The following is a 22,000-nucleotide window of genomic DNA, read 5'->3' on the forward strand; positions in this document are numbered from 1 at the left end:
TGTTTAAGACAAACCTTTATTTCTTGAAATCAGTTTTTAAATTATCCAGTAATCCACATGGAGTAATCAAAGATAAGAGGAAATATAAAAAAATAGACTCTTCAGATTCAACCTGCGACCCACATGTTATGAACCGCTGCTCTATGTACTTTCAACAGAAACAGTACACAGATTTGAGTGTTCATTTTTATTGTACAAATAAGCAGAAGCTGAAGAAAAACACACACCCGCTCTGCAGACTTCCAACAGAAGGCACCAGTCGTGCGTAGCCAACAAACATAACAAACATAATCTATATCTGTATTTATGCTGAATAGGAAGCAAATGATTGAGCCAAAGAAACACCCACACACAGTTGTTACAAAACCACAAGCCAGAGTAGTTTGCCTTTTGCTCTTAAATTATTTAAAAATTAATAAATGTTAGAACATTACAAAAAGAAGGTAAACATTTGAGAATTATATTTGCACATTACTGAATCTCTCCAGAAACTTGTTCCTCACTTGTTGCTGTTTTACAGTCATTGACTTAATCAGATTAGCGTGGATGTTAAGCGCACTGCGGAGTCATAGCCTCCTCCTGTAAACCCCACAGGCAACAACGGGTAAATAAAGATTTGAGTAATTTGACGCAGAGGGACTCAGACCCAGGGAAAAAAAAAAAGATTTGGAAAGCATAGTTGAGTGCATGTAATTGCCACTCTACTCCAGTATCTCCCTCTTTTATCCCGCGGGGTATCTGAGGGTAAGTGGGCCATCTGAGAGATCATCCCTCATGCCAACGTGGCCTTGGGAGAGCTCAGCGTCATTAAACAAGGACAATGACTGGTCTGCAAAGGTTGACTGAGTCATCCAGATGCATTTAAAGTGCATGTGTGTCACTCTTTTAGAGATTAAAAACAAGAAATGTCAGTGTTAACGATACACTGGCATCATATTAAACTGGATTCAATCTTAATAGAAATCTCAGTCTATAAATGGCCTTTTTACCGGAGGCGACGTGCTGAAGCTCTCGTGTTAAATCACGAATGAGGACGAGGTGTTCGGACTGGACGGGTCCTAAATGCTGTGCCTCCTGTTATGGATCATGGCCACAATGTGGGTCAGGTCCAGACTTTTCATCATCACCTCCATGAAATCCGTGTCACTGCGGGCACCGGCCACAAACTCCTCCAAGGACAGCTCGCCTGTTGGAGGAGACAGAGATCGTACTTACAGACATGAAATGATTAAATTTACAGCTGCAGATAAAGCAGCTGTAAATCTGTAAATGTGTTCGAACACTGGCAAGGTGATGACATGGGAATGTTTCCCATCTCTACCAACCATCCTGTGTGATGTGAATACAGCATTAGCCCCAGACTCTTGACGCAAGTGACATCTCTTGAGGATATTTGTCAGACTTCACACAGCTGCCTCTACAGACAGCCTTTTTTCACATATGCAGTAATATTCTAAAGACCTTGTGTGAGTTCCCTTGCAAGTGTCTTATTTGTGAAAAAGTTGAAGTCGTATCTTTTGAAAAAGGCTTTTTTTTTTTTTATTGTGTTAAACAGCCACCTACGGTAAATCTTCTGTCTATGCCTGTTGTGTTTCCTGACTCAAAGACAGCGCTGGAGCAGATAAATGTCTAAACATTGTCCACCCACGATCGATTTCGTCCTAAATCTCTTTCTCCATACGGCGCCAGAACACACTCACCATCCCCATTTATATCAATCCTGTCAAACACACTGTTAGTGAAATCCTCAGCGGTTGTTTCCTGGTTTTCATTCCCATTGATTGCACGAATCGCCTGAAGGAAAGAGAATAAAATCAGTGAGCCAAGCTGAGGCCGAGACTTGCGCAGGGATGTAGTGTGGAAGATGCATGATATACTGTACCTTAATGATGTTGAGGAGCTCGTGTCTGTCAATGCAGCCGTTTCCATCCACATCATAAAGTTTGAAATACCAGCGCAGCTTGTGCTCCATCTTTCCTCGCATCACCAGGCTCAGAGCTGCCACATACTCCATGAAGTCTATGTAGCCGTCCTACGGAAACAGGCAGGGAGATGAGACTTGTAAGCTCTTTTTCCTTTTCAAGACATCAATAAATTGTCATGCATGACCATTGGCTTATTATTAAACTATTTTTTAAGCTCCATCCTTCAGTTGAAAGACATCCTCCTCATCCCAACTCCTAAAGCTGAAATGAGGCGTGCCAGGGCAGAGGATTATCTCCAGGGACTGTCTGTCTGAACACAGGCAACAATCTTAGCATCAAAGCATTGTCTCACAGATAATCTCACAGTTTAAATCATGCATAAAGATTACCATGGCCTTTTGTGAGCTGAGAGGGAGACTAAATATAGACGTGCGGCTTCTCAGCCAGACATCCTGCGACGACCCTGTCACGCGCTCGGGGACAGCTCTTAATTAAACTGTGATCCGAGGGCCAAAATGGGATGCAAGTCTGTCCTGGGAGGTCACTGCACTGCTTGAGTCCTTGTGTACATTTCAGTGAACATGTGTCCCTGAATGATACAGATGTTTTTTTCAGTTTGGGCAGCAGATTTCTGCTCTCGTCTCAACTTTAAATCTAACCTTAAACACTCCAGAAGTCAGGCAGCGGGCCTTCTTATTCTGGTGTTATTTGTTTTGGTGCTGAAATCATTCATCAACTAATCGACTGCTTGATGACAGAAAATAAACTGCCAGATTTTGATGACCAGTTAATTGTGCTGGTTCCAGCACCTCAATGTGATGATTTCAGACACTTTAATCTATCAAAGATGTCAAAGAATTTAACATCTTTGTTTTTTGGACCGTTTTATGTTAAAGACATCATGATGGGCTGTGATGCTGTAACTAATTCCTGACATTTAGAGTATGTGGTTAATCAGCAATAAAACAAATCATCATTAGTTCCAACCCTTATCTGTTTCCAAACTACTGGCTCTACAAGGGCTTTATATTACTTTTTATTCATAGATAAATAAGTCTAAAATTGTAACTGGAGCTAAAACAACTTGATAAAATGAGTAGGTGTAAGGTAAATTTGGTTTATCTGAATTTAACTTTGTGGTTGAAAAAAAAAAAAAAAGCATCATCTTACCTTGTTCATGTCAAACGTGCGGAACATCTGCTCTATGTAGGCGTTGGCCTCTGGGTCCAAACCTCGCAGCCCGAAGAACTGCTTGAACTCATGCAGGGTGAGCTGACCTGAGGGGCACTCGGTCATGAACTTCTTGTACCAGAGGTGCATCTCCACCGCCTGCAGGTCATCCACAGTGCTTCCTGTAGAGTTACCCATTTCTCTGACGCCCGAATGTGTTTTGCAGACACAAGGTATCTGGAGCCTTTTGCCGCTGGTGCACAAACCTCTCAGCCCAATTGGTCTACTGTGAAGCGGAGGTGATCCCTCTTCACAGTCACACAACGCTGGGACTTAGGGTGAGAGTGGCAGCTGGCGGGGGCCTTTTGTAGCTGACTCTGTTTGGGGTTCAGGTGATCCACGCCCCTCTGTGTCCTCCTTGGGTCTAATCACTGGGTGTAATCCAGGAAGGCGTGCAGATGATCGCCTTAATCACCCCGTGATTAAAAGGGCAACTTAACTGTTCCACCTCTGCCCATGTTTACCCTGAGATGTGCTGACAAACACAATGAAGCTTTCGTCCCTCACGTGGAGACACAGGACGTCCAACAGTCACACATCTGAAGTGAAGAGATACACTTTGCTCAGCATGTGCACTGAAGTATGAGTGGTGCAGCTTTAATAGTCTTAATGAAGACAGTGCAAAACACAAAACCCTGACTCTGCAAGTCACAGGTTCACAGGTTTTGTTTGATCTAACCATTGCTTCTGCTGTGTGTGTGTGATTGTTAATGTGTTTTTGCTGGTGTTTGTCTTCTGTGATGGTTAAGATGGACAAAATAAGCGATCTGAAGATGTCACTCTGGATTATGGAAGATTGTAATGAATAGTTCTCAATGCTTTCTGACATTTTATAAACTAAAGATTAAAGAAAAAAAAAACAACAAAAAGCATTACAAAACAATTTGGTAGAGAACTTTATTTTGATACTACAGTCAAACGCTAAGATGTGAGCAATGGCTGATTAGTACAGTGACTGAACAAGCATTACATTTTGAATTAGTAAAATTCTGCAGACACTGCAGAGAACCATGTGATGTCAGTGTAAATACCAGAAAATAACGTTACAACAATGTCAGAATGCCTCTGTATGAAATTAAATCTCATGTATTAAATAAGACCCCCCTTTTTTTTTTTACCACAACCTTGCAATATACTTGTAAGTGTATTTGATGTGTTCAGCAGCTATGAGTGGAGCTAATAATGCCACCATTGCATTGCTAAAGTGTTATTAGTTATAACAGACAAATAATACAGATATATACATGTCAGTGCTTAAACTGAATTCTAAATGGACTAACAAGTAAAATAAATGCATTAATACAAAAGTAAAATGAAAAAATTCATTAGTAAATGTAGCTGCGGATCACTTTAAAGCAACGTTTCACTTTTCATTTTGTCAGTTCTCACATCAACATTCCAGTAATGGTGAACGTCACATATTAGTTGTCTCAGGAATACATTCAGCGAGAGTGTTTGTGTTTATTTCTGTCCGTAAAACTTGCAAAACAGAAGTAAAAGTTTCAGATTAACACAGAAAAACCACAGAAAGCAGCATCTCCACAGTTAACTGGTCTAGCCAGTGTGACAGCTTAATCAGTGATTCATGTCAGGAGAGGAGAGGAATTGGGCAATGTTTACAAAAAAACAACAACAAATATTACAGTGAAATTAAATATTGTGTATGCTTCACAGGCACAGATGTAAAAAAAAAAAAAAAACATTTGGCTCTTGATGCTATGACGTTTTCTTCATGTAGTGTTTAATCATCATTTTATCATTTTATCCTAAACCTGCTTTAGTGCAATAACATAATTCTAAAAAGGCATATTGTATGCTTCTGTCATGTTTTACTGTAGTTTGCATTACCCTGTGACACATTTGCATTAACAGTCATATCAGCAGGTGTGAGGAATGAATGGCAGCAACAGGCTTTGTCTAAGAAACAGCCTGAAATATAGTTTCCAACATTTTTGGAAGAGCTTGTAGTCAACTACAAAACAAAAAAAATGAACAAGTTATGTAACAACACATAAAAATATATCACCAGTAAGACTGTGTAACAAATAGCTATGTTTTAAGAGCTTAAAAAAGTAAAAAGCTATAATATTTCAGACTTCATTAAGGCCTCATTTGTGTTCTTAATCAAGCATGGTTTGTTTGCGCTTCATATTCAGTTTCAAAACGTTAACCCCTTCAGCTTCAGTCTCTGCTGTTTCCTGCTGACTTATATTGGCTTTTTACCAATATAACATTCTCAGACAAAGTTATGATAAACATGAAGTCACTGTGGCTTCATTTCAGAGCTCGCGCAGATCTCTCTGGCCCCACCAGCGACACTTTTCCTCTTCCCCCAGTGCAGATGTCTGTAGATGGAGTCAAAGGCTGACACTGTGTAGCGTGCAAACAGGCTGGTCCACTTCACGGCGTCCACCATCCACTGCACTGTACGTCCCACAAAGACCACAAACACTGTGGCATAGTAGGCGAGAAGCAGCAGACTCCTCCCCAGCTGCCTGCCATGGTTGATGATCAGGTTGACTCTTTGGTCATGCCCTGCCATCGTTACACTTCTTTTTTTGTTGTTCCAGTTGGTGATGGGCCAAATTAAGTGTGATTTTAGCTCAAGGGCTCATTTTACGTTTTCTTTAAATGTATTTATGTAGATGCTCCCTAGAAACGAGTAGACGCTTGGAAATTTGCAGACAGTTCCTTAGATACGCCAGATCCCGGCTGTCCAATCAGTGCAGAGGAAGTTTTGTTTCCGGGAGTGTTTGGTGATGTGGCTATGCTCAGAAATCCATCCGAGGAAAAATATCAAATAAAGACTAGATACTTTTACCTGGGAAGCACTCGCTCAGGTGAGTCAAAGGTCCCCTCTTTTAAAAATGCACCAGTCGCAGCGCTGCTCCTCAGAGCTGTCACGCACCGAGCAGAAAAACTCAGCGGCGCAGGTTTTAAAGAAGCGATGCTTATTTACGAGTTATTGGCGTTAGCCAGCTAAGCTAACTCAACTGTATCGTGGAAACTACAGTCAGAGTAAACAGCGGATGTTTTCACCGGGCATCCTGTTCACGCCGCCGTTTCTTAATCTTCACATGTGTCTATTGTGCTTTGCAGATATAGGTGTCCATCCTTTCGGAAAGTTTGCCGTCCATTTTCGCTTTAGCTAGGTATAATCTTTGCTGTTCACAAAAAGGGTGACGCAGCCGCAGTGGAGTGTTCGGCTGCTTCGGGAAAAACCGGTGCTGTTCGGTCCGGCTCGGAGAAAACAGGCTAGGGGTATCTGACAATGTGCTGGTTTGGACATAACGCAAAAAATAAGAAATGTGTGTTAGTTTCTGCCCAATTCGTACAGTTTATTCGCAGAAACATGATTGCGCAAGTATAAAATTGCCCCAAGACACTCAAAACATAAACCATTAAAGGTTTTTTTTTTTTTGCTTGGCAAATTGTTGCCCATCTTCCTTCTGTTGATCAACTAATGGATTAATTGGCTAATCCTCTCAGCTGTGGTAATTGGTAATGCCATTAAAAAGATCTCTAAAACTGATGAAATCTCACCACAAGCTCCTTTTAGTAGCAGTTCTTGAGCATGCAGTCGTCCCACGATCTTCTTCGGCAGATGTAGTTCACACAGTTATCATGACATTGTAGATGTTCAAATTTTCATTTTTTGGGCACTTCAAGGACTTCTCCTCATTCATGTTGGCTTAAAAGTTTATACTGAAAGATCAGTCTTGACTTTAGGAACTCCGTGTCCAGTCTCAAATCGAATCAAATTTCAAATCTCAGCCTGTACAATTTTGTGTCCACTGGGAAAACTCCACCTTCAGAGGAAGGAAGCGGCATTTTGTGTAACCAGCCACTGCCTGCACGTGCAGACAGATGTGTTGTTCAACATCGGTGCCAGGCAGCACTTTGATGTGTTCTTAACAAAGACATGGTGAAAGGTCAAGTGTACATATCCTACATTAGATACCATGCATTACAAATGTAGAACAGGTTTAACTGCAGGCTGCTGTTATAAATAACAAACCTCAAACCTCGTTTTTTTTTTTTCACTACTCACAGTGCCATCTTTATGTTAAGCCGCCTGGCTACAGTCCTCCAGGAGCTCTCTGGAGAGGAGGGCCAAGATGGAGAACCACAGGTGGGAGGTCAACACATAAATTATAACAAATTATAATGTCGAGTATAGTAAATAAGCGTGTGTAGACTGTATGTATGGCCAATTTGAAAGCTTATAGAGACTTTTATTCTCTATTTGAGGCAATCATTTAACAAGCATGAGTGGTTGATGGTAGGAAATGTCTGCTTGCCTTTCATCTTTTGAAATAAAGTCAAGATGAGTTCTTACAGCCATCCTATTAGAGCAGAAAATCTTTATGCACGATATCAAGAAATGCATGGCCAGTAGCTCAAAATAGCTCGTGTCAGAATGTAAGCAGCAGAGGCTGAGATGTCCTTACTTTTACTTCTGTCATTGAGTCTCCTTGGCCCCAGTTTTTAACACAGGCTTTCTGTCATTTAAGTCTCAACATTTTAAGTCTCGAGGCCAAGATGAAAATAACCCTGATGGACGTGTCAGGCTCATTTTCTCTGACGTTATTAATCGCCTCCAGAGATAAAGCTGTTTTTTACAGGCTGAGCAGGACTAAGCATGATGAATAAACTGACCTTTTATTTGTTTCCTTGAATAGGGCATGCTGGTGCCTCAGGTCCCTGCCGGTGAGGCCCAGGCTCCAGAGGAGTCTGAGGTACCTGAGGAGGCCATGGAGAGGCTGGCTCACCTGGAGCAACTGGTGGTCCAGCTGAAGGAGCTCGTCCGAGACAAAGACACCCAGCTTGTCCAAAAGGACACAGAGCTGGCCAACAAAGATGTACAGCTCAAAGTGAGTAATCCTGAGTGTGTGTGTGTGTGTGTGAGTGTTTGTTATTAACATTTTCCTCCAACACTCAGTTCAACATGGTTTATTTTTATGCTTTTTTTTTTTATTCATATCCACAGAATGAAAAGGAAGAAGCAGAGGCTCGATTCACCAAACTCAAACTGCAGGCCAAAGCTAAGATGGCTTCACTCAACAAACAGATAACAGATTTGAAAGGATCAGGAGGAGGCACAGTGAGTTTGAATGAGGCAAACATAGTCTGTGTTGTTCCTGTGGGATTATAACAAATCATCCTCCAGCTGCTTTTTACAAAACAGATCTTATGCAGAGTAAAATATGCAACTCGTTAACCACAAACTTCTTTTTATCTGACTTGAATATCTGTTTTGTCTACAGCAGAGCCCAGACAGCTCTTTCTCAGGAGCTGGTGCTGCAGTCGAGGAGGAGCTCCAAGAACTGAAGAACAGGCTGAGTGAGGAGGAGGCCAACAGCAGGGAGCTCCAACAACGGCTGCAGGCCACCGAACAGCTTCTTCAAGAGAAGGAATCTGTCCATGCTGAACAGGTGACATAGCTGTGATCAGATGGGGTCCTACTCTGTTAATAAATAATGACCTGCGGTGTCCTGGGAAAAGATCTGTCTGAATGATTTGTCGTGTTTTTGTTTTCAGTTGCTGAAGCTGCAGGCTGTGGTCTGTGAGAAGGATGTGCGTTTCCAAGAGCAGATCCAAAAGCATGAAGAGGAGCTTATGAGGGTCACAGCTCAGTCTCAGAATGACGGCGAGCTTCAGCAGGTACGAAATCCAGTAGTTCTTCAAAAAACAACCCACAAAAACGTTTCAGTTTATCAGGCAGTGGAAGAGAAGATAACCGCCTCACTTCAGATATACATCAACAGTCTCATACAGTGACGTGTTTGTTGATGTCTTTGTTATTGCATCTTTCCCAGGCCCTGCATGCAGCCCAGAGGCACTGTGAAGAGCTTGAGGAGGCCTTAAAATCTCGCTCCCAGGTGCTTGAAATGCTGCAGCAGGAAGTGAGCAGTGCTGATCAGCAAAAACAGGTACGGATCCTGTTGGACTGGATTCCATTTCAGCAACCTCTTATAGAATATTGTCTTAGAGATTGTTCCTCATATTGCCACATATTTGCAGATGATTTACTTGGAGTGAATACTGTTGAAACAAGACACGCCCCAGATCTCAGTGACACATCATTAATATGCATTGTTTGGCTGAGCCATACAACACACACCCACTCATATCCTCCCTCTCTCTGCCTCACCCTCTTTCTGCTCAGATCCTGACTGCTCAGTTCCGGCAGATGGAGCAGGAGCTGGCCGAGGCCGTGAAGCTGAGAGAGGAGGAGAGGCAGCAGTGGGCCGAACAGGCCAGCAGGGCCGATGCAGAACTCGCAGCCCTCCGAACCAGCCTGGAGGCTCTGGAAAGACAGAGGACGGAGATGGCGAGGCAGGAGAGCGAGCTGGTCTCCCTGCGAGAGGCTGAGCGTGAGAGTCAGGAAGCTCTGGAGAAGGAGAAGATGGAAGTTGCCAGACTGGAAAGAGAACTGACTGAGATGAAAGAGGTTGAGCTCGCAGCCGTCCAATCGAGCCACGATGCTTCAGAGAGAGACAGAGCAGAAATAGCTCGGCTTGAAAGTGAACTTGCATCTATGAGGGAGACAGTCGCTCGTGCCAACCAGGACGCCTTAGAGAGGGAGAAGTCAGACGTTGATAAACTAGAGAGAGAGCTGGCTTCACTGAAGGAGGAGCAGGGAGGCGCCCAGAAGAAGGGGCAGATCCTGGCTGAAGTCTGGAGACATTTGCGAGCTCTGGCTCTAGATGATGTACAAGCAGCAGAGGAAAACCCCGTCCCCGCTGACCTTTCCCTGCTCCTGGACACAGTGCAGTCGATTGACACCCAGCTGAGAAGTCTGAAAGACAAACAGAGTGAGAGTGAGGAACATTGTGCAGAGCTCACCCACACCATGGAAACCCTTCAGGGTGAGAGCATTTATCTGGTTGTTTGTTGGATTCAGCGTTTTAATGTCAAAAGGTACTGATCATTTTAATATGCTGATCTGATTTTTAGAACAACTGGACAGAAAAACCACAGAGCAGGAGGAGGCCACTGCCAAGATCCAGCAGTTGGAGCAGCAGATTGTAACGGTCAGTGCTACAGCCCCATTTACCCCTGGTGTTAACACATGATCTGTGACCAGATACATTATCTGGATTATCTGTTTGTCTTTCCTTTATGCTGTTTTACTGCTCTTTGTCCTCGCTGTGTGGGGCAAAAAACAAACAAACACATAAACGAGATAATGACATCTGATTTACAGGCCTTTGCATTTCCACCTTCACATGATCTCAATATGCAAATTAATTCCATGCTTTTTGCAGTCATTAACACCTTGCATTGACGTGCATTGTTCCTTATTCAGATATAATATGCAAATACTCATTTTATATATTGATACCAGGTGTAAGTGAGGCCTTAAACACAGTTTAAGTTTTGGCAGTTATTACTTGCTTAACATCAGATGCAAGCAGCTTGTTTCACATGAGATATGAACTTCAAAGGGTGATCCTAAATAAGCTCTATGATACTGTGCAAGCTTTATCATCTCTGCGAAGCCTAGACTTCAAAGTTTCTCTGTGCCTTTGTACTGCGCTTCTGTTATGCTGTGTCTCTGTTTGTATGATTAAAAAGGTGCCGAGGTGGAAGATGTAGGACTGGAAGCTGAGTATGAGCTGAGGTATAAGAAGTAAAATTAGTTCTTAATAGTCAAACAATTTGCAGAGCCTCCCTTTATTTTGAGAGCAGGTCAGTCTGACTGGCCGTATCGTCTGCACCTGGTCCAAGGTCACTACTTGTGTCTGGAGTCCCCTGGACAGGTGTCTCAGACAGGACAGTGGCAGGGTCAGGGGACAGGCAGTGAGACAGCAGACAGACAATGCTTAAACTCGCTGTGAGGAAGTGAGTCTAATCCCCTCTGCACTGATCCACTGTTATGACTGACTGTCTGAGCCGACCTTCACCTCACTCTACAGCCTCACATGCTGCCGATGGAGATTTAAATCGACAGAGTGATCAAAGAGGCTACATGGAGCTTTTATAAAGTGCTGTTTCACTCAGTCACTGTTTTGTTTATTTCTTTCAGTTGTCTGATAGAGATGATGTGACCGAACCGTCAGCACAGGATCCATCTGAAGCTGAAAAAGGTACAAGAGTCTGTCCCACAATAAAATTCTCACGTTATATGGAAACAGAATCTAACACAGCTATAGTTACTAGCTCCTCTGTACATTTAAAGCATTAACACAAAAGAAAAACAACAAATAAATTATGATGTATGTGCAAAGTCATACTTCAGGACACCATAGGTCAGGTTCTTACTCATCTAAGCTTCCCAACATAATAAAAATAGTCAGTTCTGTTTTCAGGAGGGATTTTGCCTGGTTCTGTATTGATTTTCTTGCTTGACAGTTCAGTCTCACCGTATGAACTTTGAACAGTAACATATCCACTAGCAGCACACACCCTCTACTAATGTGTTTGCTCTTCGACTGAGATATTATTTCACTGGACAAAACAGAGGGTTGTGTGAGATATATTTCCTTTTAGTTGATTCAAATGTGCCACTGAGTGTGCAAATTATTGGTTAAAACTATATTTTTATGTCATGTTTTTCTATTTACTTCCTCTTCCACAGCACACATACTGGCACTGGAGCAGCAGCTATTAGAAAAAGACAATGAGCTGGTTGCCTTGCGAGAATCCCTCAGACTGGCTAAAGGCCACGGCTCCAGTGAAGTCGCATCAAGTGAAACCTACGATCAGACTCCAGACCGGGATGAGGATGCCAGCACAGTCCCCTGTGACAGTTCTGCAGCTCTTCCTGACCTAATGGAGGATACACGGGAAGAAGACACCACCTTAGTAGCTGAGGACACCTCTGTCCTGTCCGTTTCTGCTGATAATGAGAGCAGCCCAGAGCTTATTGGAAACCAATCTGAGTCCCCAGAGGAATCAAAAGGGACTTCCTCAGACGAGATGGTCGCCAGTAGTGATTCAGAGGTGGCCCACAGCAGCTGGACCCTGCTGGAAGCTGTGAATCAAGATGGTGGCCAGGAGTGGCCCTCCGTCCTGCAGGACTTTGGCCAGCTGCAGCTGCAGTCGTGGGAGGCGACGAGCATGGAGCAGGAATCCTCCACAGTTCAAGTTGAGTCCTCGTCTGTCATCATCCGAGAGACGGTTCAGGTTCATCTAACTCAGCAGAGTTCTTCCTCCACAGAGGTTAACATGCCCTCTGGCCAGGTCTTTGCTCAGGCCTTAGCTGAGGAACTCCAGAAGAGGTACAGTGAACTTTTGGCTGAGCTGCAGAGGCTCAGAGAGGCAGCTGCAGAATCACAGGAGAAAATCAAGAGTCTGGAGGAAGAAACACAGTCCCTGATAGCTGCCAAAGAAGAGGCAGAGACCCAGGCCAGTAACTCTGCAGAGGAGCTTCAGTTAGCCAGAGTGGAGTTGGACAAGATTTCCCAGCAAAGCAGCTCAGTGATGGAGAAGCACGGTGTTGAAATGCAGCTTCTAGAAGAACAGATAGACATTTTGAACTCTGAAAGTAAAGCGAAGGAGCAGAAGATCCAGACCCTGCAGAGTGACTTGGAAGCAACCCACCAGGCTCTCTCTGAGCAGGAGGGTCAGGCCAGGATGCTGAGTGCTCAGCTGGAGGAGAGGGAACTCCTCTCCTCTGAGCTTGAAAGGAGGCTGCAAGATATGGAAAACAGCATGCTGGAGTATTCCCAGACTTCAGATCTCAACAACGAGTCTTTGTCAAAGAAGGACTCAGAGCTCAGTGAGCTACAGCTTCGTCTCAGTCAGAGGGAGCATGAGATGATGGAGCTCAGTGACAGTATGTCTGCTAAGCTCCTTCAAGTGGAGGAAGAGAAGTTCCAGACAGATCGTGAAGTCAGTAAATTGAAAGAGCAGATAGCGGAACTTGAGAAAGTGAGAGATGAGAAACAGCAAGCGAGCTGCGAAGACTCAGCAGCTCATGCAGATAGTGAACTTGGAAGTTTACGAAAGGAGAAACAAGTGCTGGAAACCCAACTAGCAAACACAAAGAAGAAGCTGCAGGCTGCACTTGTGCAGCGCAAAGAGCTCATGAGGAAGGTTGCTGATTTTGAGGTAGAGGCAAAAAAATGGAAAGAGCAAGATGAATTAGCAAAGGGAGAAGCTCCTGCAAATATTCCAGAGGTAGGAAAAACTAGTGGACATGAGATTCAAGAAATGGAAGCTAAACTCCTGGACCTTGAGCAAGCTTTGAGATCCAAAGAGGAGACAGTTGAAACGCTTGAGCTGAAAATTAACCAACAGGATCAAGTCATTGCTGAGACGCTAGCCCTGAATAGAAAGCTAAGTGAAGAAGCTGAAAACACTCAGCAGGCATCAGACATTTCTTCTGAAGCAACTGTGTTACAGTCCCAGGTGGCCAGTCTTGAAGCAGAGTGTGAAACGCTTCAGAAGAAGGTTCAGGAGGCTCAGGAATCTCGCAAAGAAACCATCCGGAAAGCAAAAGAGAAAGACAGACACCACCGTGAACAACTGAAGCAGCAGAAAGAAGAATACAGTGAGCTGATGGGACGTTTTGAGGCGCAGAGTGGAGAAAGAGAAGTCCTCCTTTCTAAACTGAGAGAATTAGAAGACAAAGTGAGCGCCGAGAGGGAGGCCATGCCCCACCAAGAGACCAAACAACAAGCTGAAAATCTGGACAAGCAAGCAGCAGGTGACTGGGTCCAGGAGGACTGGGTGGATTTTGCCACATCTGAGGCTGAGTCAGCACAACCACAAACCAGTGATCCAGTTCAGCGTCCTGCAGAGACGTCTGATGTCCACGCTGCACAAATGGAGGAATCTCTGAAAGCTCTCAGGGAAGAGATCCAAACTGTGCGGGCGGCAAACACAGAGCTGGAGAGGCAGCTCCAGGAAGCTCAGGCCAGTCTTTCACTGAAGGAGGCCGAGTTACTGGATTTGGGCAAAGAGCTACAGGCACTAAGAGAAAAGGAAAAACAGATTGATGCACTCTCAGAGGAAATGGACAATCTTAGAGAACAGTATCGCCAAGCTGAGTCTTACGCAGAAACTCTAAAAGCAGAGATGGAAGCTGCAGCCGCATCAGCATCTTCAGATTCAAAATCCTCCCTTGTAACTCTTCAGGCTGAAGTGGAAGACTTCAAACAGTTTCTCGACAACAAGAACCACGAGATAATGGAGCTCAGTCAGCAGCTTAGTGAGCAGAACTCTCTCTTACACTCAATGCAGGACGTGGTGTCTGAGAAGGATCAACTAATATCTTCTCTACAGGAAGAATTGAAGGTTGAGCAGGAGAAGACCCAGAGGTTAGAGGCCGAGATCCCACAGAAGCAGGAGGAAGAAAAAGACAGTGAGGAAAAGATCCAGCAGCTGCAGCGAAAACTTCAGGCTGCTCTGATCTCTCGCAAAGAGGCCCTCAAAGAAAACAAAACGCAGAAGGAGCAACTGGCCACAACTGAGAAGCTCATTGCTGAGCTGCAGCAGAAAATGGAGTCGGCAGAAGATGAGCTGGAGAAGCTGAGAGCAGAAAGACTTAAACTGATCGATGAGGTTGATCGAACGTTACTGGAGAACCAAAGCCTGGGATCATCCTGCGAGAGCCTCAAACTGGCCATGGAAGGCATAGTGAATGAGAAGGATGCTTGTAAGAGAGAAGTGGAGTTGGCCAAAGAAGAGGCTGCCAGGGTGAGCAGAGAATGGGGGGAAAAGGTTCAGGGCATGAAGGACGAGTACGAGACTTTGCTCAAGTCCTATGAAAACGTGAGCGACGAGGCAGAGCGAGTGAGACGTGTCCTGGAGGCAGCGAGACAGGAGAGACAGGAGTTAGCAGCCAGAGTGAGGACGCATGAGGCTGCAAGGCAGGAAGCTGAGAGGCAGGCAGAGGTGGCACAGAAGGAGGTGGACTCAGTGAAAGACAAAATGAGAAAATTTGCTAAAACAAAGCAGCAGAAAATACTGGAGTTAGAGGAGGAGAATGAGAGACTGAGAGAGATGCAGGAAAAGCCTGTCATAAAACGAGAGGACAGGACTCTTAAAGCTGAGGTGGAAAGACTTCAGGAAGAGCTGGGGGCTTTGAAAGCTGATCTGGATGCTACAGCGGCAGAGAGAGACTCTTTAGGGCAGCAGGTTGAAGAACTGAGAGAACAACTTGTCCAGATGGGAGAGAAAGAGAACAGTGAAACTCAAGAGACTCCACTCAGCTCTGCAGCTGTTGTAGAAGAGGCTGTGACTGCCCAGAAATTAGACACAGTGATGACCAAAGCAGAGCCAGAGAGTCCACGTGAAGACAAAGAAAAACCCTTGACTCCAGAAGAGACTCCAGATGACCAAATAATTGCAGAGTCTGCACCAGAAACACATTTGCAGCCTACGCAGGAGAAAGAAAAAGAAGAAATGACTGAAAGTGCTCAGATTTTATTGGAGGCTAAAATGAGGGAGATGGAGGCAACTGTTAACACAGAGAGGGGACTGTGGCAGCAACGGGAGGCTGAACTCAAAGCTGAACTGGCCTCTCTTGAGCGAGACCTCCAGCAAAGTAAAGAGAAACTGAGTCTTGTGGCTTCTCTAGAGACGTCCCTGCAAGAAAGCAAAGAGAGAGAAACAAGTCTGATTGAACAGGGGTCAAAGAGGGAAACTCAGGTCAAAGAACTCCTCAGAAGCCTTGAAACTGAGAAGGATAACCTGGAGGAGCGTCTGATGAACCAGCTGGCCCAACTCAACGGGAGTATCGCCGGTTACCAGCAAGAGACGGCAGACAACCGGGAGCACCTGGCTGAACTTCAGCGGGAGGTGGAGAGGTTGGAGAGGGAGCGAGCTGAACTCGAGGCCGAGGCTCAGAGCGAGAGGGACCGGGCATTCAGACTGGAGGAGGACATGAGGCAAGCCCAGAGGGAGAGAGCTGAAGCTGAAGCAGAGTCTGGTAAGCAGAGGGAGCTGGAGCAGCAGCTGAGGTCTGCTCAGAGAGTCAAAGAAGGCAGCCAGAGCAGAGCACGTCAGCTGGAAGAACTGCTGAGGGAGAAGCAGCTGGAGGTCCGACAGCTGCAGAAGGACAGCATCCAGTACCAGGAGAGGATCAGTGAGCTGGGGAGGGAAGCTAAGGCACTGCAGCTGCGTCACACTGAGCTCAGCAACAAACTAGAACAATCCCAGCTGGAGACTTCCAAAACTTTAGAGGACCTGAAAAGGATGGAGGCAGAGTTGGCTAGCTGCAAATCTCAACTGGATGAGGTCCAGAATCAGTTAAGCAAGGCCTTAGCTGAGAAAACAACCTTAGAACAGAGTGCCCAGCAGAAAGAGGCCCTGATGAAAGCTGAGGCAGAGCAAACACTGGACTCTGTGAGATTCAGGCTGGGAGCTGAACTGAAGGAGATGGAGCTGAGGCTGGAGGAAGCCTATAGAGAACGGGAAAAGGAAGAGGAGGCCACGCTGGAGGCCAGAGACATGGCAGAGGGAGCTGAGAGACGAGCACAGGAGATGCAAGCCCGTCTAGATGAGTCTCTGGCCAGGTTAGCTGCCTTCTCACGTTGCATGTCCTCATTGCAAGACGACCGAGACAGAGTTCTGGATGAGACCCGGCAGTGGGAGACTCGCTTTCATGATGCTCTGCAGGGTAAAGAGGCAGAAGTCCGGGAGGCTGAAACACGGGCCAAGGAACTGGCAGAACAGCTTCAGATAGAAACTGCACTGAAAGAGGAGCTTCAACTTTCAGTGGACAGGTAAAAAACCTTCTCTCTGTCTTTGTCTTATTTTACCCCTGTTTCCTTGGATTAATTATGTTCAGCTTTTTAGCTCAAAGCTCACAAGATTGTGTTTTTTTTTTCAGACTAGAGAAAGCAGACAAAGACTGGCAGTCGAGACTGGAAGAAGAGAAAAATAAAGTCAAAGAGAGTCAAGCTGTCCTCACGGGGGAGAGGAGAGAGCTTCAACAAACCACAGCTGAGTTGCAGTCTGCACAAACTGAAGTCCGTGCTCTGACAGATGAGCTGGAGGGTCTTCGTCACAGAGTCCAGGCTCTGGAGGAGGCTGTAGGTCGGCTGAAGGGTGAAGCTGACCAGGCCAGGACTGAGCTGACAGAGAGGGAGGCAGAAGAGAGGCGACTGTGTCTGAACGTGGAGCAGCTGGAGACTGACCTGAGGTCCTCTAAGGCCTTGACCGAGAGTCTGCAGGCTGAGTTAAATGAGAAGGAAAGGAGAGAAGTGGAAATGCTGGGGGAGAAGGAGCAAGCTGTTGCTCAGGTACATATATAACATTTACTCATTTACAGCATATATTGTATATCATTGTGCCCTTTCATTGATGTTTAATAAGAGAGCAAATAGCAGCTATTAGATAATCTGAACAAATTTTTCACCATTCATGTGTTTTTTATTTTAATTCCCAGGCTGCTGACGAGGCTAGAAGGGAGGCTGACAGCCGGGCACAAGAAGCTGAGGAGGAGCTGGAGCAGAGAAGAGGAGAATTGAGGGATCTGGAAGAAAAACTGCGAAAGGCAGAGGAAGAGAGCAACAGCCGAAAAGCCAGACTGGACTCTTTCACCAAGGCCATGGGCTCCTTGCAGGACGACAGAGACAGAGTCCTTAACATGTACAAACAGCTGGAGGAGAAACACCTGCAGGTAATGTACAAAAAGCAAATGGCTGTAACATGTGTATTGCTGTTTTTTTGTTTGTTTTTTTTAAGTGGTCAGTATAATATTTGTATTTTATTCCAGGTGATGATGGAGAAGGATGGTCTGATCCAAGAGGCAGCAGGGGAGAACAACAGCCTGAAGGAGGAGCTCCGCTCTCTGCTGGTCCAGAGAGACGACCTGTACGCTGAAAAGGCCAAGCTGTCCGCTCAGCTTCACGGCTATCGTGACGAACTTAACCAAGTCCTGAGCATGAAGGACTCCCAGCACAAACAGCTTCTGGCAGCTCAGAGAGAGCGGATCACTTCTCTGGAAAGGGAACGTGAAGAGTTGGAAAGTCAGTTAAAGAGTGTTAGCAGAGCCAGAGAGACAGAAGTAGAAGCAGGGAGAGTGGAGAGGGAGACTCTGAGTCAGGCTGCTGACAGCAGGACAGCATCACAGGTCATAGATGCACCTGGTGCAGAGGTTGAGAAGCTGAGGGAGCAGCTGCAGGCTACAAGAGAGCAAGTGGAGGCTTTAGAGGAGAGCCTAGCAAGGGAGAGACAAGAGCACCACAGCAAGAGCAAAGAGCTGGCTGAGCTGCAGTGGGAGGGAGGTGTGATGCGGACAGAGTCTGAGAGCGCTCAGGAGAGGGTGGCAGAGCTGGCCCGAGACCTGCTGGCCGTGGAGCAGAAGCTGCTTGAGGAGAAAGAGGTGACGACGCAGCTGAGAGCAGAGAACCAGTCATTTGCCAAAGCCATGGCGTCCCTCCAGGACAGCAGAGACAAAGCAACAAGCAAGGCCCAGGAACTGAACCTGAAGCTGGAAGAGATGAGCAAGGCAGGTGGGCACACAGCACACAGCAGCCCCGGAGGCTCCACTGGAGAAGTGTGGGGCCTGAAGAACGCACTACAAGCCCTTCAAAATGACAGGGAGAGACTGGTGAGAGACGCTTCTGACAATAAATATAAATATTTGAGTCATAAAAAAATTCAGTTGTTTAAAAACTAGTAATATGGACATTTTGTTTTCAGCATATTTACTGTCTTTCCTTCTTTTTGTGTGCAGCTGGAACAGCTTCAAGCACAAACATCTGAGCTGAAGAAGCAGAAATCGGAGCTGGCTCGGCTGGGATCAGGAGAGCTGATCAGAGTCAGCCAGGACCTGTTTGAGGAGAAGAAGAAGAACGAAGACATGCTGGGTGCCATAACGGAGCTGGAGAGTGTGGTGCAAAGGGACAAGCAGGAAATAGAGACACTCAGGTGAGACGCAGATGTCACTTTGGTTTCAACAAAGCACAATGACAGAAGGAACCTTCGATTCATTGCCTCTGAATTTGACCGTCTTGGGTTTCGTTTGTAGGCTGGAGCGAATCGACTGGATGGCTCAAGCAGAGCAGCTGAAGCAGCAGACCCTCACCACACTCTCAGAGAGGGACCAACAACTGCGACAGCTCACCGCTATGCTGGAAGAAGCTCGCACTCATAAGCCCAAATTTCAGCAGGAACAATATCAGAGAGGGGTAGGGTTATAAACATCTGCTTCCACTTCTGAGTATAAACGAAAAGAATAGATTGATGATAAATGGATGTGAATTACCTCTGCAATGTCATAATCCTCCCACAGGGGACAGAGAAAGTGGACAGTCCTCCTGGAGCCCCACAGGAGCGGAGCAGCCTGCTGGACAGCCACACCTACACAGCTGAGGTCAAAGAGTTACAGCGGAGGTATAGTATGGATCAAACATTACCTGAGTTTTGAAACTGGAAGCACGTGGCTTACAGATGATTTCTTTATTTTTACTTTACCTTTTCTACATCAGGCTAGAAGAAGAGGTGCAGCAGAGGATGGCTGCCGAGGAGCAGCTAATGGCCACGCAGGACCGACTCAAACAGTATGAAACATGGCAAAAGATAAAAGAGATAAAACTTTGTTCATCACATGCAAAGAAACCAAAGCTGCTATAAGAATTTTTTTTTTGTTTTAATAATGGATTAAATGACTATGTGTAATGTGGGAGTGGTTTGTAGTTGCAGACTATATGTGTTATAAAGTTTGTATGAAATTGCCTTTGATTAAATGTTTCTGTTTATTGTTGAGACTCAGGATCATATTTGGTAAAAGCAGCTGGCAGTCAGTGCTGTCATATGCTCTCGCTTGAATTTTTCTGCATCTATAATTCACCTAGTCCCTTTTTAGCTCTGATGAATTTGTTTAATCAACAAAATATGACAGCTAACATCTGTTTTTATTATCATTATCAGTCACAGCCAGGCTAAATGGCACTCTGCACACGAAGGAGATCACTCAGAGACTGCTGTTTTTATCGAGCCGCCGGAAGGAGCTGTCACTCGAGTAAGATTCCTCTAATGTGTCGTGCCGCCTAATTTGTCTCCTTAATAACTGTAATAATAAAGACTAATGGGCTGAATGTTTCCTGTAACCTTGTGTTTCTTCTCTCGCAGAGTCGGAGAGGTGGCCCGGGTTTGATGCGGATGCTCCGAGCGGCCTTCTGCTCTCGCCAACGCACCCCTCTGCTGTTCAGCCTCTATTTGCTCACTGTGCACGTCCTGCTGCTGCTGTGCCTCGGCGGATACCTCTGAAACCAGCTCCCTTTAACAAACCTGACAGATAAGAGAGAGAGAGAGAGAGAGAGAGAGAGAGAGAGAGAGAGAGAGAGAGAGAGAGAGAGAGAGAGAGAGAGAGGAGGGGAAAGGAAATGTGACACAGACCTAACTCAAGCCATCAGTATGTTTTATGTTGTTACATGTAATCAATTAAAGGGTGTGAAGGATATTCTACACACTCATTGCACTTTACAGGACTTAAACTTTTAGCCAAAGTATATATAGGTTTATGTAGGGAGCTGCTGATTTTAACCATTTTGAGTGTGACATGACGGGTTTTTCTAGTCAGAAGGGACAATGTTTTAATTTTCCTCCTTTCCTTTTTCCTGTGGTTTAGGTAAAAAAAAAAAAAAAAAGAAGATTCATATCATGATCAGATATTTTGGCAGATGGTGCTCTTTCTGTGCCTTTAGATTTGGATATAAAAAGGTTGCTTTTACGTAAAAGTCTGACATTTTGGGAAATGTCCAAAATGAAAGCGTTTTACTGATTAGACTGATGCCTCTACCTGTCTGTTAAATACAAGGCTTACTTAGCTTGTTAAACACAAAAGGTTCTCTTGTCATATTTTCCAGACATCTATTAGTTATTAGAGAGAATTCCCCTTTTTTTATCATCATCCACGATTTCAATGAAAACAGTAAAATTGTGTACAGCTACCTGTAGCCTTATATTTAACAGACAGACGTCAGAGTGGGATAGAACTTCTCATCTAACTCTCCACAGATGGCAAATAAGTGCATTTCCTAAAATGTAGAACTTTTCTCTTAAGATGGCTTGAGGTTCAGGATGTGCTGTTAAGGTCCAGTCTCTTCCTCTTCTCCTCATTTCATGCACAAAAATGGAGCACGGTGCAATTTCTGTTCTTTACACATTCCTATGGTGTGTTTTCCTCTTCTGTAAATCACATTATTTGTACATATGTACATGCATTATCTATCTCGGCTGGATGTGGGTTTTCCTCTTTCATAGCCAATAAGATTCCCTGTCCATGCGTCTGTTGCACAGATTTAGATTTTACAGTTTGCTCTGTAGTTTTTATGGCAGATGAAGTTGCCTTCAGGTGCAGTGTAACCACAGTGTGGATTCATTCCAGAGGAGAAAGACTGCTGTTTTATAATGACACCCATCCCATTATAGACTACTCTGATGTAGCATAATTTATTGAATATAAGTTGAAAAGGTTAAATTGTCCACTATCTACACATATATCATCATCCTCAGTTTAATCACTGTGTTGGTAAAACAACTTAATTGTACTCACCTTCTTTCTGAAGTAACGTTCCTTCACATCTTACACACATCATCAGCTGTAAATAACGGTTTAAAAGGGCTGTATAGGAACATAAAGGGTAATTAAAGTGTTGGTGGTTTAGATCAGGGACCGATCTTGTCAAGCATTAATTATTTGCTCATTTATGTGTCTAGAATATAACAGACAGAGGGATGTTTTTTTTAAACTTGCATTAGGACGTTTGTCAGTTAATTTGGGCTCGGTTCATTTTAATTTCAATTCAGTAAATGAACTTTTTTGTTTTTCCTTTTATCTGTGGAACAGTTAAGAATAAATGGGTTATGATTAATCTCTAATTTTGCATTTTAGACAAACGTTCATGAATGGAAAGCCTGTTGATCTGACCATGTTCTCA

The 22,000-nt window shown here is 44.7% G+C and overlaps 2 protein-coding genes and 1 long non-coding RNA gene across 6 annotated transcripts; 1 reads left to right on the top strand and 2 right to left on the bottom strand.

Moving 5' to 3' along the window:
- Window positions 1-471: 471 nt before the first annotated feature.
- Window positions 472-3,365, bottom strand: guca1a (guanylate cyclase activator 1A). Of its 2 annotated transcripts, XM_041030478.1 has the most exons (5): window positions 3,096-3,365; window positions 1,883-2,032; window positions 1,701-1,794; window positions 1,092-1,186; window positions 472-498 (listed from the first exon to the last, which is right to left on the bottom strand). In XM_041030478.1, the coding sequence occupies exons 1-5, from the start codon at window positions 3,291-3,293 to the stop codon at window positions 472-474; spliced, it is 564 nt and encodes a 187-aa protein (XP_040886412.1). In that variant the 5' UTR covers window positions 3,294-3,365. The 2 variants fall into 2 exon arrangements, with proteins under 2 accessions (XP_040886412.1, XP_040886411.1); XM_041030477.1 differs by lacking the exon at window positions 472-498 and having other exon boundaries at window positions 1,018-1,186.
- Window positions 3,366-4,038: 673 nt separating this feature from the next.
- LOC121175901 lies at window positions 4,039-6,891 on the bottom strand. Its single transcript, XR_005892819.1, has 2 exons — window positions 6,699-6,891; window positions 4,039-6,431 (listed from the first exon to the last, which is right to left on the bottom strand). It is a non-coding gene; the product is annotated as an uncharacterized LOC121175901 (long non-coding RNA).
- golgb1 (golgin B1) lies at window positions 5,886-20,781 on the top strand. Of its 3 annotated transcripts, XM_041029775.1 has the most exons (21): window positions 5,895-5,995; window positions 7,209-7,287; window positions 7,838-8,029; window positions 8,146-8,259; window positions 8,423-8,590; window positions 8,697-8,819; window positions 8,975-9,088; window positions 9,325-10,027; window positions 10,116-10,192; window positions 11,188-11,248; window positions 11,740-16,834; window positions 16,942-17,353; window positions 17,500-17,733; window positions 17,830-18,666; window positions 18,793-18,986; window positions 19,087-19,246; window positions 19,351-19,451; window positions 19,547-19,618; window positions 19,989-20,079; window positions 20,190-20,358; window positions 20,399-20,781. In XM_041029775.1, the coding sequence occupies exons 2-20, from the start codon at window positions 7,219-7,221 to the stop codon at window positions 20,325-20,327; spliced, it is 8,955 nt and encodes a 2,984-aa protein (XP_040885709.1). In that variant the 5' UTR covers window positions 5,895-5,995; window positions 7,209-7,218; the 3' UTR covers window positions 20,328-20,358; window positions 20,399-20,781. The 3 variants fall into 3 exon arrangements, with proteins under 3 accessions (XP_040885710.1, XP_040885709.1, XP_040885708.1); XM_041029774.1 differs by having other exon boundaries at window positions 20,190-20,781; XM_041029776.1 differs by lacking the exon at window positions 7,209-7,287 and having other exon boundaries at window positions 5,886-5,995; window positions 20,190-20,781.
- Window positions 20,782-22,000: the final 1,219 nt, after the last annotated feature.

This window comes from Toxotes jaculatrix, chromosome 22 (assembly GCF_017976425.1).
Source record: "Toxotes jaculatrix isolate fToxJac2 chromosome 22, fToxJac2.pri, whole genome shotgun sequence".
Lineage (NCBI taxonomy): Eukaryota > Metazoa > Chordata > Actinopteri > Toxotidae > Toxotes > Toxotes jaculatrix.